At 39.0% G+C, this 18,009-nt stretch overlaps 1 protein-coding gene across 1 annotated transcript; it reads left to right on the top strand.

Moving 5' to 3' along the window:
* Positions 1–3,191: 3,191 nt before the first annotated feature.
* LOC136154227 (heat shock transcription factor, Y-linked-like) lies at positions 3,192–17,543 on the top strand. The gene is made up of 2 exons (XM_065916501.1): positions 3,192–3,704; positions 16,857–17,543. Exons 1-2 carry the CDS (start codon positions 3,192–3,194, stop codon positions 17,541–17,543), a joined length of 1,200 nt encoding a protein of 399 aa, XP_065772573.1.
* The last annotated feature ends 466 nt before the right edge of the window (positions 17,544–18,009 follow it).

The raw sequence follows: 18,009 nt of genomic DNA, 5'->3' as shown, positions 1-18,009 counted from the left end.
AACCAATCAAAAGCTATATGCATTACTCAACAACATCCCATAGCCTCCACTATTACCATAATTGAGCTTTCTTATTTACTGAGAATTTAGTAAGGTGATGTCTCTTCTTGTTAATGCAATGTCTAGGTGTGTCATAGATCACACACATCAAGAAGCAAGTGACATTTAACTTGATGACTGCAGTCACAATTCTTAGTAATTTTGGAGCCAATGAAAATTAAGCTTGTCACTGTTTCCACACATATACCCCTTCTGTTTGCTGAGTAATGATGTTACCAGATGCCCTGATCTCTGTTTTTATGAATGTTGAGTTTTCAGCAAGATTTTTCACTCTTCTCTTTCACCCTCATCATGAGGCTCTTTATTTCCTCTCCACTTTCTTTTCTTTTTTTCTGTTTTACCATCTGTATATCAGAGGTTGTTGATGTTTCTCCCAACAAATTTGATGTCAGCTTGTGATTCATTCACCTGGTATTTTCATAGTATTCTCCACATATGTTTCACATAAGCCGAGTTATGAACTGGTTTGTCACTCTCCTTTCCCAGTTATGAAATGTTTAATTGTTCCATGTCTGGTTCCATTTCTTGTGTCTTGAGTCATGTAAGAGTGGTTTCAAATTTTACCTCCTCAAGAATTTTCCATGAACCCCCCCCTTTTTTTTTTCCAGTTTTCTCCTTCTGGGCATCTGGTTTCTCCATCTAGTTTCTCCATTTGGTTTTCTCCATCTGGTTTCTCATTGTGGGGCATTGATCATTGCCCCGGATGTCTCAGAGCTTTATGTGTGTCTTTCTTTCATTATTTTTGCACACTCCACTGTGTTTCATCTATTTCCTCGTTTCTACCTCCAGCTAATTAATTCTTTCTCTGTCTCATTTACTCTACGGTTGGTTCCTTCCAGAGTGTTGTTAATCTCAGTTATTGAATTGATTATTACTGCTTGACTCTTATTTATTTCTTCTAGATCCATGGTAAACATATTTACTTCTTCTCAGTCCGGGCCTCCAGTGTATTTACTGGTGACTCCTCTTAGCTTTGAAGATTTTGGCCATCTTTATTCTCATTATTCTGAATTCTTTTCAGGAAGACTTCCGATCTCCTCTTCTTTTGTTTGTTTTGGTGGGTTTTTATCATGTACCTTCACCAGCTGAATGTCTCTCTCCCTTTTCATTTTCTTTAGATTGTGTGGTTTGTGTCCCCTTTCTGAAGGCTTATAAAGGGTTATGGTTCCACTTCATTGTGGAACCTGACCTTTGTGGGTGGGATTGGACCAGTGACTTGTCCAGGTTGAAGGCTTTGGGGAATTTGTGTGTGTGCACTGCCAGGCGGACCTGGATCTCTTCTCTCTGGAGTGCAATGAATTTTCCAGCATTGTCCTTTGGGGTGTTTGTGGGTTTGGCATGGTTTCAGGCAGCCCCTTTTATCATATTCACTGTCGTGTTTCTGTTTTGCTGAAGAATAGGTGTGGGGTCTCTTGTACTGGACTTGTTGCCTCAATCCTGGAGCTTGCTTTCCATGTAGGCATGGAAACTCTGGGGTGTGTGCCTGTCCTTTAATGTTCCCTGAGGTCCAGTGTTCTATGGTGATCTAAAGTTCTGGAATCAACGTCCTGGCCTCTGGTTTCTGTCCCCAAGTTACAGTAGCATCAAAAATCCACATCCACACAATACGGAAGTTAAAATCCCTAGGTTAATGGTGACACAACTCTCCTCATCCTGAAACAGTCAAAGGGATTCACAGCGTTACATAGAGCAGAGACAAAGGAGGAGGAAGATAGAGGTGCCTAGGTTGAGAAAAGGGAGAGTCAAAAGAGGAGAGAGCAATCAACTCAGGAAGCAAATCCCTAAGTGAAAACAGATCCTAAAGATTATGTTCCTAAAGTTACAAAGTTGATAACCATTTTAAAAAAGCAAAATTAAACAACCAAGAATAAAATTTAGACTCATTTAGGTAGTGTAAAAAAAAGAGGCCAAAATCATTCTCATATATGTAACAAATGTTTAAAAATTAGATTTATGTTTATTTTTTAGAAAGGTAATAATAGTCAATAGAAATAAAAGTTTAGGGAATAATAAAGAACTAAAATTTTAAAAGTTAAAGAAATCATAATTATAGAAATAGACCTCAGAATTTCTAAGAAGTTGTTTTGTGCTTTATGGTGTCAGTACAGTGTCAGATAGTCTCTTTAAACTTGTACATGTGAAAGGCTACTGTTGCCCCTCAAGTGAACAGTCTCGGCATTAACTACAGACTGTTATTCCATTGAACCTGTCACCTCTGGGTTGGTTTACACTTCTTTGCTAATATTTTCTTCTTCTATTTGAAAGCCTTTCCCATGTCTGGTTTTCAACATGAACAAGGGTGTGGAAGCCTCTTATTCATTTTCACTTGCTCAGTGATTTGGTGGTGAGGGGCAGGACACTGAAAACAGAAATTGAACCTGCAAATGAGATTTTCTGTCACATTTAAGATCAACCTCTAAGTCCAACACTGTATTTCTTTTCTTGTTCTAAGCAGTCTCTTCTTTAGATTGAAAAGTATGAAAGAAAGAGAGAGACATAGGGGATCGTAGACCTCCTCATGTTCCAAGAGTAATTTTAATCAGAGAAGTTAGAAAAGGCAGAAACAAAGGAAAATAATCAAGCAATATAAAATAATAAGGATTTAGCCATTAAGCAAAGTCAAGGATCTTTAGTTCCTCCTCAAGGGCTATAGATAATATTCTGAGCAATATCCTGTGCACAGTTTTAGAGATGCTAAAGCCCCAACCAGGCTGAAATTTAAGTGCATAGACCACATAGTAGATGGAACTAGCCGGTCAATGATGTTGTCTCCCAATATCCTCTTTATTGATGTGATTTTTCTGTGTAAATATTCTTTAGGAATGAGATTTTGCAGGTTTCATATTTTTGGTTACTTTTTATGTAAGCAGCCTGTATTTAAGTTGATACAGAAGTAGACACTGGTTGAACATTACCCTTCAATTGCTAGGAAACCAGTGACTTTGTGATGTCACAGCTACCCTTCAATTGCTAGGAGATCAGTGACTTTGTGATGTCACAGCTTTTTGACTTTGAGAACCACTGTGATGGTCTAGAAAGTTTATTTCTGTAGGCCAGCCAGGCAGCATTTGAAGTTTCAGAGTGTAAAATCAGACAGATAAGAAAAGTATCTGAGGAAATATTTCTTTGAGATGGCACATTTTTCTTCAGAAATTCAAGATGTACCTCCTAGAGATAAATCAACTGGTGCAGAAACCACCATTAGATCCCCTTTGTGTGATCACACACTTACTGAGGACTCAGTTTTGAGATCTATCATTGAAGAAGCAGCTTTTCAGGCTTTGTTTGAGGAAGTTGTGGTAAAAATGCCACGTTACACATTTTCTGTCTCTGAAACAGATGGATTGAACGATTTTCTTTCACTCAATTTTCCTCAAAAACTTTGGAAGATAGTTGAAAGTGATCAGTTTAAATCTATTTGGTGGGATGAGAGTGGCACTTCTATAGTGATCAATGAAGAAGTCTTCAAGAAAGAAGTCTTAGAAAGAAAGGCCCCTTTCAGAATATTTGAAACTCATAGTTTGAAAAGTATAGTTCGACAGCTTAACCTTTATGGGTTTAGAAAAAAGCAACAAACTGTTCAAAGATCTGCTTCACTAGCTGACTTTCTGGATGAAGAAAACAATGTCTCTGTTTTGAGCAAGGTATTCCAAACTTTTCACTTATTATTGGCAATATGTAAGATTAAATCATGTAACCTAGAAAGCGTGTTCACATATGTAGCTAAAACTGAATTTAAAATTGAGATAGCAAACTGTTGAAAAGCTTTATTTCTTGAAGTTGAGAACATCTAGAGGTTAAAATATTTGATATTTAACAAACATTCCTAGCAACTTGAAACTGGATACAAGTCTTGAAGCTAATTAAAGTGGGATTTACTATATATGTTTACAACATATTTTTACTTGGTATTTCCTGTATTTACTGTATATGTTTATAACGTATTTTTACTTGAGGATCATAATTGCTTCTAACATGTAATGTTTTTTTAATACTACTTATGCTCTCATTGTTTTTTAAATTATATTGTAAATTTTAATTGGAGGCTAATTACATTACAATATTGTAGTGGTTTTGCCATATATGACAGGAATCAACCATGGATGTACATGTGTTCCCCATCCTGAACCCCTCTCCCACCTCCCTCCCCATCCCATCTCTCTGGGTCATCCCAGTGCACCAGCAATGAGCACCGTGCTCGTGCATTGAACCTAGACTGGCGATCTTTTTCACATATGTTAATATACATGTTTCGATGCTATTCTCTCAATTCATTCCACGCTTGCCTTTTCCCACAGAGTCCAAAAGACTGTTCTTTACATGTGTGTCACTTGCTGTCTCACATATAATGTTATCGTTACCATCTTTCTAAAATTTTTTTCCATCTTTCTAAATTGCACATATATGCTTTGGTATACTGTATTGGTGTTTTTCTTTCTGGCTTAATTCACTCTAAGGCTCCAGTTTCATCCACCTCATTAGAACTGATTCAAATGTATTCTTTATAATGGCTGAGTAATATTCCATTTTGTACATGTACCACCGTTTTCTTATCCATTCGTCTGCTGATGGAAATCTAGGTTGCTTCCATGTACTGCCTATTATAAACAGTCCTGCGATGAACATTTGGGTACAAGTGTCTCTTTCGGGTCTGGTTTCCTCAGTGTGTATGCCCAGCAGTGGGATTGCTGGGTCATATGGCAGTTCTATTTCCAGTTTTTAAAGGAATCTCCACACTGTTCTCCAGAGTGACTGTACTAGTTTGCATTCCCACCAACAGTGTGAGAGGGTTCCTTTTCTCCACAGCCTCTCCAGCATTTATTGTTTGTAGACTTTTGGATAGCAGTCATTCTGATTGACGTAAGATGGTACCTCATTGTGGTTTTGGTTTGCATTTCTCTGATAAAGTGTGATGTTGAGCATCTTTTCATGTGTTTGTTAGCCATCTGTATGTCTTCTTTGGAGAAATGCCTGTTTAATTCTTTATCCTGTTTTTTGATTGGGTCAGTTATGTATCTGGAATTGAGCTGCAAGTGTTGCTTGCATATTTTTGAGATTAATTCTTTGTCAGTTGCTTCATTTGCTATTATTTTCCTCCCATTCTGAAGGCTGTCTTTTCACCTTGCTTATAGTTTCCTTCGTTGTGCAAAAGATTTTCAGTTTATTTAGGTCCTACTTGTTTATTTTTGCTTTTATATCCATTACTATTGGAGGTGGGTCATAGAGGGTCCTGCTGTGATTTATGTCAGAGAATGATTTTCTAGCAGTTTTATAGTTTCTGGTCTTATGTTTAAATGTTTCATACATTTTGAGTTTATTTTTTGTGTATGGTGTTAGAAAGTGTTTTAGTTTCATTCTTTTACAAGTGGTTGATCAGTTTTACCAGGATTACTTGTTAAAGAGATTGTGTTTTCTCCATTGTATATCCTTGCCTCCTTTGTCAAAGATAAGGTGTCCATAGGTGCGTGAATTTATCTCTGGGTTTTCCATTATGTTTCATTGTTCTATATTTGTGTCTTTGTGCAAGTACCATACTGTCTTCATGACTGCAGCTTTGTAGTGTAACCTGAAGTCAGGCAGGTTGATTCCTCCAATTCCATTTCTTTCTCAAGATTGCTTTGACTATTCGAGGTTTTTTGTATTTCCATACAAATTGTGAAATTACTTGTTCCAGTTCTGTGAAAAATACCATTGGTAGCTTGATAGGGATTGCATTGAATCTATAGATATCTTTGGGTAGTAAACTCATTTTCACTATATTGGTTCTTCGAATCCATGAACATGGTATATTTTGCCATCTATTTGTGTCCTCTATGATTTCTTTCATCAGTGGTTAATAGTTTCTATATATATTTATCTTTTGTTTCCCTAGGTAGATGTATTCCTAAGTATTTTGTTCTTTTCGTTGTAATGGTGGATTGAATTGTTTCCTTAAATTCTCTTTGTTTTCTCATTGTTAGTGTATAGGAATGCAAGGGATTTCTGTGTGTTAATTATATATCCTGCAACTTTATTATATTCATTGATTAGATCTAGTACTTTTCTGGTGGAGTCTTTAGGGTTTTCTATGCAGAGGATCATGTCATCTGCACACAGAGTTTTACTTCTTCTTTTCCAATCTGGAATCATTTTATTTCTTTTTCTGCTCTGAATGCTGTAGCCAAAACTTACAAAACTATGTTGTATAGTAGTGGCCAGAGTGCGCACCCATGTCTTCTTCATTTAGGAACATTTCCTTTAGGGGAAATGCTTTAAATTTTTCACCATTGAGGATAATGTTTGCTGTGGGTTTGTCATATATAGCTTTTATTTTGTTGAGGTATGTTCCTCCGATTCCTGCTTTCTGGAGGGTTTTTTTTTTTTTTTTATCATAAATGGATGTTGAATTTTGTCAAAGGATTTCTCTGCATCTATTGAGATAATCATATGGTTTTTATTTTTCAAATTGTTAATGTGGTGTATTGCATTGATTAATTTGTGAGTATTAAAGAATAATTTCATCCCTGGTATAAAGCCCAGTTAGTCATGATGTATTATTTTTTAACATGTTGCTGGATTCTGTTTGATAGGATTTTGTTAAACATTTTTGCATCTATGTTCCTCAGTCATATTGGTCTGTAGTTTTCTTTTTGTGGCATCTTTGTCTGGTATTCGTATTAGGGTGATGGTGGCCTAATAGAATGAGTTTGGAAGTTTACATTCCTCTGAAATTTTCTGGAAGAGTTTGAGTAGGATAGGCGTTAGCTCTTCTCTAAATTTTTTCAGCTGTGAAGCCATCTGGTCCTGGGCTCTTGTTTACTGAAAGATTTCTGTCTACATTTTTGATTTCTGTGCTTGTGATGGGTCTGTTACATTTTCCATTTCTTCCTTGTTCAGTTTTGGAAAGTTCTACATTTCTAAGAATTTGTCCATTTCTTCAAGTTGTCCATTTTATTGGCATATATTTGCTGACAGTAGTTTCTTATGGTCCTTCATTACTGTATAGTCTCTTGTTGTTTCTCCATTTTCATTTTTAATTTTTTAAAATTTGATTCTTCTCCCTTTTTTACTTGATGAGTCTGGCCAGTGGTTTGTAAATTTTATTGATCTCCTCAAAGATCCAACTTTTAGTTTTGTTGATTTTTGCTATAGTCTGCTTTGTTCCTTTTGCATTTATTTCTGCTCTATTTTATTATTTCTTTCCTTCTATTTACCCTGGAGTTCTTCATTTCCTCCTTTTCTAGTTACTTTAGGTGTAGAGTCAGGTTATTTATCTGACTTTTTTCTTCTTTCTTGAGGTAAGCCTGTATTGATATGAACATTCCCCTATGCACTGCTTTTACAGTGTCCCATAGGTTTGGGGTTGTTGTGTTTTCATTTTCATTCGTTTCTATGCATACTTTGATTTCTTTTTTATTTCTTCTCTGATTTGTTTGTTAATCATAAGCGTGTTGTTCAGCCTCCATATGTTGGAATTTTTAATATTTTTTTCTCCTGCAATTGACATTTAATCTTACTGCATTGTGGTCTGGAGATGCTTGGAATGATCTCAATATTTTTGAATTTACCAAGGCTAGATTTGTGGCCCAGGATGTGCTCTATCCTGGAGAAGGATCCATGTGCACTTGAGAAAAAAGGTGAAATTCATTGTTTTGTGGTGAAATGTCTTACAGATATCAATTAAGTGTAACCGGTCCATTGTATCATTTAAAGTTTGTGTTTCCTTGTTAATTTTCTGTTTAGCTGATATATCCATAGGTGTGAGTGGGATGTCAAGGTCTCCCACTATTATTGTTTTATTGTTAATTTCCCCTTTCATACTTGTTAGCATTTGCCTTACATATTGTGGTGCCCCTTTGTTGGGTGCATATATATTTATAATTTTTATGTCTTCTTCTTGGATTGATCCTTTGATCATTATGTAGTGTCCTTCTTTGTCTCTTTTCACAGCCTTTATTTTAAAGTCTATTTTATTTGATGTGAGTATTGCTACTCCTACTTTCTTTATGTCTCTATTTTCATGGAATATCTTTCTCCAACCCTTCATTTTCAGTCTGTATGTGTCCCTTCTTTTGAGGTGGATCTCTTGTAGACAAGATATATAAGGGTCTTGTTTTTGTATCCATTCAGCCAGTCTTTGTCTTTTGGTTGGGGCATTCAACTCATTGACATTTAAGGTAATTATTGATAAGTAAGATCCCATTACCATTTATTTTGTTATTTTGGGTTTGAGTTTATATATCCTTTCTGTGTTTCCTGTCTAGAGAAGATCCTTTAGCATTTGTTGGAGAGCTAGTTTGATGGTGCTAAATTCTATCAGCTTTTTCTTGTCTGTAAACCTTTTGATTTCTCCTTCATATTTGAGTGAGATTCTTGCTGGGTATAATAATCTGGGTTGTAGGTTTTTCTTTCAATACTTTAAGTGTGTCTTGCCATTCCATTCTGGCCTGAAGAGTTTCTATTGAAAGATCAGCTGCTATCCTTATGGGAATCCAAATGTCTCTTATTTGTTGTTTCTCCCTTGCTGCTTTTTTTTTTTTCCACTTATTTTTATTAGCTAAAGGCTAATTACTTTACAGTACTGTAGTGGTTTTTGCCATACATTAACATGAATCAGCCACGGATTTGCATGTGTTCCCCATTCCAATCCCCTCTCCTGCCTCCCTCTCCATCCCATCCCTCTGGGTCTTCAAAGTGCACCAGCTCTGAGCACTTGTCTCATGCATACAACCTGGGCTGGTGACCTGTTTCACCCTTGATGGTATACTTGTTTCAATGCTATTCTCTCAGAACATCCCACCCTCGCCTTCTCCCACAGAGTCTAAAATTTTGTTCTGTACATCTGTGTCTCTTTTTCTGTTTTGCATATAGGGTTATCATTACCATCTTTCTAAATTCCATATATATGCATGAGAATACTGTATTGGTCTTTATCTTTCTGGCTTACTTCACTCTGTATAATGGGCTCCAGTTTCATCCATCTCATTAGAACTGATTCAAATGAATCCTTTTTAATGCCTGAGTAATATTTCATGGTGTATATGTACCACAGCTACCTTAACCTGATGGGCATCTAGGTTGCTTCCATGTCCTTGCTATTATAAACTATGTTAGGATGAACATAGGGGTACACGTGTCTCTTTCAGATCAAGTTTCCTCAGTTTGTATGTCCAGGAGTGGGATTGCTGGGTCATATGGAAGTTCTATTTCCAGTTTTTTAAGAAATCTCCACACTGTTCTCCATAGTGGCTCACAGTCTTTATTTTAAAGTGTATTTTATCTGATATGAGTATTGTGACTCCTGCTTTCTTTTGGTCTCTATTTGCATGAAATAATTTTTTCTATCCCTTCACTTTCAGTCTGTATGTGTCCCTTGTTTTGAGGTGTGTCTCTTGTAGACAGCATATATAGGGGTCTTGTGTTTGTATCCATTCAGCCAGATTTGTCTTTTGGTTGGGGCAATCAGCCCATTTACATTGAAGGTACTTATTGATAGGTATGGTCCCGTTGCCATTTACTTTGGTGTTTTGGGTTTGCTTTTATACAACCTTTCTGTGTTTCCTCTCTAGAGAAGATCCTTTAGCATTTGTTGAAGAGATGGTTTGGTGGTGCTGAATTCTCTCAGTTTTTGCTTATCTGTAAAGCTTTTAATTCTCCTACATATCTGAATGAGGTCCTTGCTGGGTACAGCAATCTGGTTTGTAGTTTATTCTCTTTCATTACTTTAAGTATGTCCTGCCATTCCCTTCTGGCCTGAAGAGTTTTATTGATAGGTCAACTGTTATCCTTATGGGAATCCCTTTGTGTTATTTGTTGTTTCTCCCTTGCTGCTTTTAATATTTGTTCTTTGTGTTTGATCTTTGTTAATTTGATTAATAAGTGTCTTGAGGTGTTTCACCTTGGGTTTATCCTGTTTGGGGCTCTCTGGGTTTCTAGGACTTGTGTAACTATCTCCTTCCACATTTTAGGGAAGTTTTCAGCTATTATCTCCTCAAGTATTTTGTCATGGCCTTTCTTTTTGTCTTTTTCTTCTGGGACTCCTATGATTCCTATGTTGGGGCGTTTCACATTGTCCCAGAGTTCCCTGAGGTTGTCCTCATTTCTTTTGATTCTTTTTTCTTTTTTGCTCTCTGCTTCATTTATTTCCACAACTTTATCTTCTACCTCACTTATCCTATCTTCTGCCTCCGTTTTTCTACTCTTGGTTCCCTCCAGAGTGTTTTTGATCTCATTTATTGTATTATTCTTATATATGGACTCTTTTTTATTTCTTCCAGGTCCTTGTTAAGCATTTCTTGTATCTTCTCAATACTAGCCTCCAGGCTATTTATCTGTAACTCCATTTTGTTTTCAAGATTTTGGATCATTGCTATTATCATTACTCTAAATTCTTTTGCAAGTAGATTCCCTATCTCCCCTCTATTGTTTGGCTTGGTGGGCATTTTTCATGTTCCTTTACTTGTTGGGTATTTCTCTGCCTTTTCATCAGTTTAGAATGCTGTGTTTGTAGTGACCTTTCTGTGTTCTGGTGGTCTGTGGTTCCTTGTTATTGTGGAGGTTTCTCCCGGTGGGTAGGGTTGGATGATTGGCTTGTCAAGGTTTCTTGGTTAGGGAATCATGTGCCGGTGTTCTCATGCATGGAGCTGCATTTCTTCTCTCTGGATTGCAATGGAGTGTCCAGTAGTGAATTTTGAGATGTGTCTATGTGTTTGGTGTGACTTTGGTTAGCCTGTATGTTGATGCTTAGGGCTATGTTCCTGCATTGCTGGAGAATTTGCATGATAAGTCTTGCTCTGGAACTTATTGGCTCTTGGGTGGTGGTTGGTTTCAGTGTACATATGGACGCTTTTGGGTGATCTCTTATTACTTAATGTTCCCTGTAGTCAGGAGTTCTTTGCTGTTCTTAGGTTTGGTGCTTAATTCTCCTGCCTCTGGATTTCAGTCTTACACTTCCAGTAGCCTCAAGGCTTCTCCAACTATACAGCACTGATAATAAAACTTCTCAGTTAATTGTGAAAAGATTCTCCACATTGAAGGACACCCAGAGAGGTTCACAGAGTTACATGAAGAGGAGAGGGAGGAAGGAGATAGAGATGAGCAGGAGGAGAAAAGTGGGGACTCAAGAGGAGAGAGAGAGAGATCTACACAGTACTCTCTTCCCTAAGTGTTCTCCATAGCCCAGAACACCCACAGAGATTCACAGAATTGGATTGAGAAGAGAAGGGGGAGGGAGGAAATAGAGGTGATCTGGGGGAGAAAAAGAAGAGTCAAAAGGGGGAGAGAGTAATCATCACAATCCTGAGTAAAAATGGGTACTGAATATTGGATTCTTAATGTCCAAAATTGATATCAAATACTGAAAAACAAAGATTAAAAATCTAGAGTAGAGGTTAGGCTCTTAAAAATACAATATTAAAAACAAAAACACAAAAATTTAAGAAATATATATGAAGGTCGCTTTAAAAATAGAGTCTTCCTTTTTTTGCAAGGCTAGAGTGAAGTGAAAATGAAAGTTAAGGAGTAATAGAGGACTCCAAAAGAAAATAAAAGAAGAAAAGAAAAAAGGAAAAAAATTTTAATTAAAAAATAGTAAAAATATATGTAACTGAAAATTAAGGAGTAATGGGGGTGTATTAGAGGACTTTGAAAAAATAACAGAAAATGAAAATTACACAGTAATAGAGGAGTAATAGTGAATTTTAAAAGAAAAATTTAAAAAAAGAAAAGTTAAAAAAATTTCTTTTAAAAAAAAGTAAAAATATATCTAGGAATTTCTCTGGAGCTGTTGCGTGCAGAGTGGGTTCGGTTCAGTTACAGACAGCTCCTTGTTCCAGCTTACACTTCTCGATATCTATAGGCTCCTTCCCGTTTAGTTGGTGTTGACCACAGGACTTTTAATCTGTTGCACCAGTCACTTCTGAAGTGGTTCCCTTTGTTTCTTTGGCTTCTGTTTGCAGGTCTCTTCTGTGTCTAACTTCCGCCCTGGCACAAGCGGGCGGAGGTTGTCTCTTGTTTAGGTTCGCTTGTTCAGTCGTGCTGTGGGGAGAGGGGGCACTGCAGAGAAATGTCACTGGCCTGTGTGGGGAGCAGTCACAATATTTCAGCCACACTGGGTTTTCCCCCACTCTCAGCTCGTGTGCTTTCCCCGTCTACACTGCTCAGGCTCCAGGCTGCTCTATAGGGAGTCGGCCCTGTGTTGCGTGCAGTTACAGTTTTTGGGTACTCCAAAAACACAGACTCGGTTGGGCCTGCGTTTTGTGCCTTCCCCGGCGTGAGCAGCTCAGGAGGCCAGGAGCTTGACGAGCACACTCTCCCTGGGTGCAGTGCACCTTATCTCCTCAGTGGTCCCAGCCTCAGTTTCCACGCACGCCGGTCCGGTGCACCTTGTATCTGTTCTGGAGACCTGGTTTCTAGCCGCGACCCTCCCGGTGGATGTCAACCATCCAGAATCTCAGGAAGTCTTTGGTTAGAAACTGGAAGCCTGTTTGCAGTTTGGTAGGGGATGCGGTCTCTGGGGCCGACTTTGCCCCTTTCCCCTCCCTCCTGGCTCCTGCCTCTGGCGGGGGATTGGCTAGTCCACAGCTGGCTAGCTCTTCTCTGGAATTGTTCAGTCTTTCTTTTGTTCTGCGAGTGGCTGTCAGTGAGTTCAGTTAGCGTGCTTTTTGCTGGTTAATTTTCTCTCTCTCTCTTGCTATCCCACAGTTTAAGTTGCTATCTCACATTAGCTCCCTCCAATTGCCCTCAGGGCACTCAGGCCCGGTCCTTACCCTAAGCAATACTGCCCGCTTCTCTCCGTTCAGCCTCCACTTGCTGGTGGTGGATGCGAGTGTCTGGGGTACTTTTCTGCTGGGAGTTGCTTTTAGGCATGTAATCTGTGGTTTTTATTTATTTTTCCTCCCAGTTAGGTTGCCCTCTGAGATTCGAAAGCTTCCCCCAGACCCACCAGTGGGAGGGTTTCCTGGTGTTTGGAAACTTCCTCTATTACGACTCCCTTTCCGGGATGGTTCTCTGTCCATAGCTATTTTGTCTCACTTTTTATCTTTTATACTTTGTCCTACCTCCTTTCGAAGACAATGGGCTGCTTTTCTGGGCACCTGATGTCCTCTGCTAGCAATCAGAAGTTGTTTTGTGCAGTTTGCTCAGGGTTCCAAAGTTCTTTTGATGAATTTGTAGGGGAGAAATTGGTCTCCCCAACCTATTCCTCTGCCATCTTAGTTCTTCTCCTCTCTCTTGCTGTTTTTAATATTTGCTCTCTCTGTTTGATTATGTTAATTTGCTTAATATGTGTCTTGGTGTATTTTGCCTTGGGTTTATCCTGTTTGGGGCTCTCTGTGTTTCTTGGATTGGCTGGCTATTTTCTTCCCCATTTTAGGGAAGTTTTCAACTATTATCTCCTCAAGTATTTTCTCATGGCCTTTATTTTTGTCTTCTTCTTCTGGTAGTCTTATGATTCAAATGTTGGGGTGTTTAACATTGTCCCAGATGTCTCTGAGGGTGATTTTATTTCTTTTAACTTTTTTTAATTTTTTCCACTCTGCTTCATTTATTTCTACCATTCTATCTTCTACCACACTTATCCTATTTTCTGCCCCTGTTATTCTACTGTTGATTCCCTCCAGAGTGGTTTTGATATCACTTATTGCATTATTCCTTATTTATTGACACTTTTTTTTTATGTCTTCTAGACCCTTGTTAAACATTTCTTGCATCTTCTCAATCTTTTTCTCCAGGCTGTTTATCTGTAACTCCGTTATGTTTTCAAGATTTTGGATGATTTTTACTATCAGTATTCTGAATTCTTTCAGGTAGATTCCCTATCTCCTCTTCTTTTGTTTGGTTTGTTGGGCATTTATCATGTTCCTTTACCTGCTGATTATTTCTCTGCCTTTCCATTTTGTTTAGATTGCTGTGTTTGGGGTGGCCTTTCTGTATTCTGGCACTTTGTGTTTCCTCTTTATTGTGGCTCTTTCTCGCTGTGGATGGGGTTGGTCGGGTGGCTTGTCAAGGTTTCCTGGTTAGGGAGGCTTGCGTCGGTGTTCTAATGGGTGGAGCTGGATTTCTTCTCTCTGCAGTGCAATGAAGTGTCCAGCAGTGAATATTGAGATGTCTATGGGTTTGGTGTGACTTTCAGCAGTCTGTATATTGAAGCTCAGGGCTACGTTCCTGTGTTGCTGGTATGTCTCATTCTGGAACTTGCTGGCCCTTCGGTGGTGCTTGGTTTCAGTGTAGGTATGGAGTCTTTTGGATGAGCTTTTATCAATTAATGCTCCCTGGAGTCAGGAGTTATTTGGTGTTCTCAGGTTTTGGACTTAAGCCTCCTCCCTCTGATTTTCAGTCTTATTCTTACAGTAGCCTCAAGACTTCTCCAACTATACACCACCGATGATAAAACATCTAGGTTAATGATGACAAGCTTCTCCACAGTGAGGGACACCCGGAGAGGTTCACAGAGTAACATGGAGATGAGAAGAGGGAAGAGGGAGATAGAGGTAGATAGGGAGATAGAGATAGAGGAAGAGGAGATAGAAATAGAGATAAAGGACTCAAAAGGGGAGAGAGAAAGCTATCCAGTAATTAATTCTCTATGTACTCTCCACAGTCTGGGCACCTCAGAGGGGTTTACAGTTACACAGCAATGAGAAGAGGGAGGAAGGAGACAGAGGTGACCAGGAAGAGAAAAGGGGGTGTCAAAAGCAGAGAGACAGATCCGGCCAGTAATCAGTTACCTAAGTGTTCTCCACAGCCTGGAACACACAAAATGATTCACATAGTTCGGTAGAGATGAAAAGGTGGAGGCAGGAGATAGAGGCGACCTGGTGGAGAAAAAGGAGAGTTAAAAGGGGCAGAGAGCAATCAAGGCTGTAATAACACTCCCAAGTTAAAATGGGTACTGAAGATTGAGCTCTTAAAGGTGCAAAATTGATAATAAATACCAAAAAGCAAAGATTAAAAATCTAGAGTAGAGGTTAGACTCTCAATAATGCAGTATTTTTAAAAAGTCACAAAAATCATAAAATATATATATAAAGTTTGCTTTAAAAATAGGGTCTTTTTTGGTAAGGTAATAGTAGGTTATAGAAATGAACATCAGGGAGTAATAGAGGACTCTAATAACTTAAACAATGGTAATAGTAAAAATATATCTAGGAATTTCTCTGGAGCTGTTGCAGGCAGTGTGGGGTCAGTTCAGTTTCAGATAGTTCCTTGATCTTGTTTATACTTCTCAAGACCTATAGGCCCCTTCCAATGTAGTTGGTGCTAACTACAGGGTTTTAATCTGTTGCACCTGTCACTTCCAGAGTGGTTTCCTCTGTTTATTTTAGTTTCTTCTATTTGCTGGTCTCTTCAGTGTCTAATTTACACCCTGACACAAGGAGGCAAAAGTGGTCACTATTTAGGCTCACTTGTTCAGTCGTGCTGTGGGGAGGGAGGAACACTGTAAAGAAATATCACTGGCATGGGAAATGCTCAAAGACTCGGCTGCACTGGATTTGCCCCAGCTCAGGGTGCGTGCACTTTCCCAGTTTATACTTCTCAGGATCTAGGTTGCTTCTGCTAGTGCACTGCCTAAGGCGGGCCCTGGGTTGTGTGCACTTCCCAGGTCTAAACCTCTCAGGTCAGGTTCTCGGGTACTCCACAAAGGCGTGGACTCGGTTGGACCTGTGTGTTTTGCCCTTCCCAGGTCCCAGCAGCTCAGGCGAACAGGTGCTTGTAGTAGTCTTCCCAGGTGGGGAGTGTATCTTATCACCTCCCCAGTCCCAGCCGCTTGGTTTCTTGGGTTGCATCGGGCATGCCTGTCTCAGGTGTGCCGTGTGTCTCTTCTTGGGAGCTGATCTCTGGCTGTGACCTTCCCGTCTGATGTCAACCATTCAGAATCCCAAGAAGTCTTGGTTAGCAACTGGGTGCCTGCTTGCAGTTTGGTAGAGGATGCCTCCCTGGGCCCGATATTGCCCCTTTCCGGCTCTAGCTGCCCCTGCTTTCTTCCCCATCTCCAGGGGTGATGGGATGGTCTGCAGCCGGCTAGCTCTCCTCTGGTATTTGCTCAGTCCTTTGTTCTGTGAGCAGGCCCCGCCATGCCTTAGGATAGGACTTTTCATGGAATAGTTCTCTCTGACTCTCTCTCTCTCTCTGGCTCTCCCACAGTGTGGTTGCTATCTGCTGTTAGTTCCCTCAGATTGCCTCAGGCAGTTCAGGCCCTGTTCTTACCCTAAGCAATGCAGCCTGCACCTCCCTGTTCAGCCCACACTTGCTGGTGACAGATGCAAGCAATGGGAGTTGCCATTAGGCACATAATCTGTGGGTTTTATTCATTTATTTATTTATTTTTCTCCTAGTTATGTAGCCCTCTGAGATTCCGACACTCTCCATAGACCCACTGGTGAGAGTGTTTCCTAATGTTTGGAAACTTCTCCTCTTTTAAGACTCCCTTCCTGGGACAGATCTCCATCCGTACGTCTTTTGTGTCTCTTCTTATCTTTTATATTTTGTCCTATCTCCTTTCAAAGACAATGGGCTGCTATTCTGGGGGCTTGATGTCTTCTGCCCGCATTCAGAAGTTGTTTTGTGGAATTTGCTCAGCTTTCAAACGTTCTTTCAAAGAATTTGTGGGGAAGAAAGCGGTCTCCCCATCTTATTCTTCTGCCATCTTCAGAATGCCTCTCTCAAACATGTAAGATGTTAAAACTACTAATGGAGGTATTTTATTTGATGCTGTTTCATTTGTATCATTAAAGGAATAAATGCTTATAGTTTAGTTTTGCTTGTCAGTTTTGCCTTGGTTTATAAAGATACTAAGTAATTTTCTCCTTTGATTATAGTTACAGATCTATCATAATCCAAATTTCAAAAGAGGCTATCCACAACTTTTAGTAAGAATGAAAAGAAGAGCTGGGATTAAAAATGTCTCTCCAATATCTTCATTAGTTCAAGATTACAAGAAGAAGCATGCTAAAGCACGGGGCAACATACATGATCGTAACTCTAATTTTCTACCTGAAACTAGCGGGGAGAGTGCATTTTCAGCCTCGACAAGTTTAAGTGTGCCTTTCATACGAAAGCCTTATACCAGGCAGGCAGTCGCTAATAGAAGTGCCCTATCTCCATGTGATTTTCCTTCCCCATCATCAATATCAGTTAGACAAACAAAACAGATTGTGATAGATCAACCTGCTGTTTTAAATCAGTTGAGCATGTTAAATTGGCACTCACGTAGCAGCTACACTCAAGGAAATGGCCTCATTGAGAACTTTACTACTACAATTACTTCTATTTCTCAGAACCACATCGTATCTCCATTACAGAGCAGTTATTTTGGACTGATGGTGGAGCCGTCTAAATTACCAGTTAGGTACAGCGATATGTCAGCCTATGACAGTCCTTTTCCTAACCTGCAACAAAGTGGCAACTCATGGCCCCCAGTGCCAATGATCTGTGATATATCTGCCTCCTCTCTTTCAAAGTCAACTCATCAAAAATCTTCATTATATGAAAACTATCCTAATTAAAACTGATATATCAAATATGTGTCCGATTATGCAGCATAATGAAGATTAAAATTTATGGTGGGAGACGTCAACAAATTCCTACAATTCTCATATTTGAACAATAAATTTATATGTTCATCTTCATAGTTTGATTTTCTGTTTTGAAACGAGTAAACGGGGCCTTATTCCATTGTCTGGCTATATTAATGTGTTGTTTTATACACTCTTTAGTTCAAGGAAGCATTCTTTATGTATCCTAGGTAAATGACAGCTAATCAATTGTTTCTAAGCATGAAAATGAGAGAAAGGGGAAAAGAGGTAAAGACTGTAAAAGTGATTTCTGAAATCATCCCTGCTGAAGTGAATGGGTGTCTAAATTATGATGGTATGGGAGAAGGAAGGGATACAAATAAAATTTAAAAATGCAAATACACAGTACATACCTTAGGGTATTCTGAGTTACATCATACTCTATGAATTACTGGAT

Source organism: Muntiacus reevesi, chromosome X (genome assembly GCF_963930625.1).
Source record: "Muntiacus reevesi chromosome X, mMunRee1.1, whole genome shotgun sequence".
In the NCBI taxonomy this organism is placed as follows: Eukaryota; Metazoa; Chordata; class Mammalia; order Artiodactyla; family Cervidae; genus Muntiacus; species Muntiacus reevesi.
Note: the sequence above shows the minus strand (reverse complement) of the source record. Positions and strands in the feature narration are given on the sequence as shown.

What these genes read in the sequence shown, in the direction of transcription:
- LOC136154227 (XM_065916501.1), top strand. Translation starts at nt 3,192, where the DNA reads ATGGCACATTTTTCTTCAGAAATTCAAGATGTACCTCCTAGAGATAAA. An exon ending in ATGTCTCTGTTTTGAGCAAG is followed by an intron (nt 3,705 to 16,856) that starts GTATTCCAAACT and finishes CTTTGATTATAG; the next exon opens with TTACAGATCTATCATAATCC.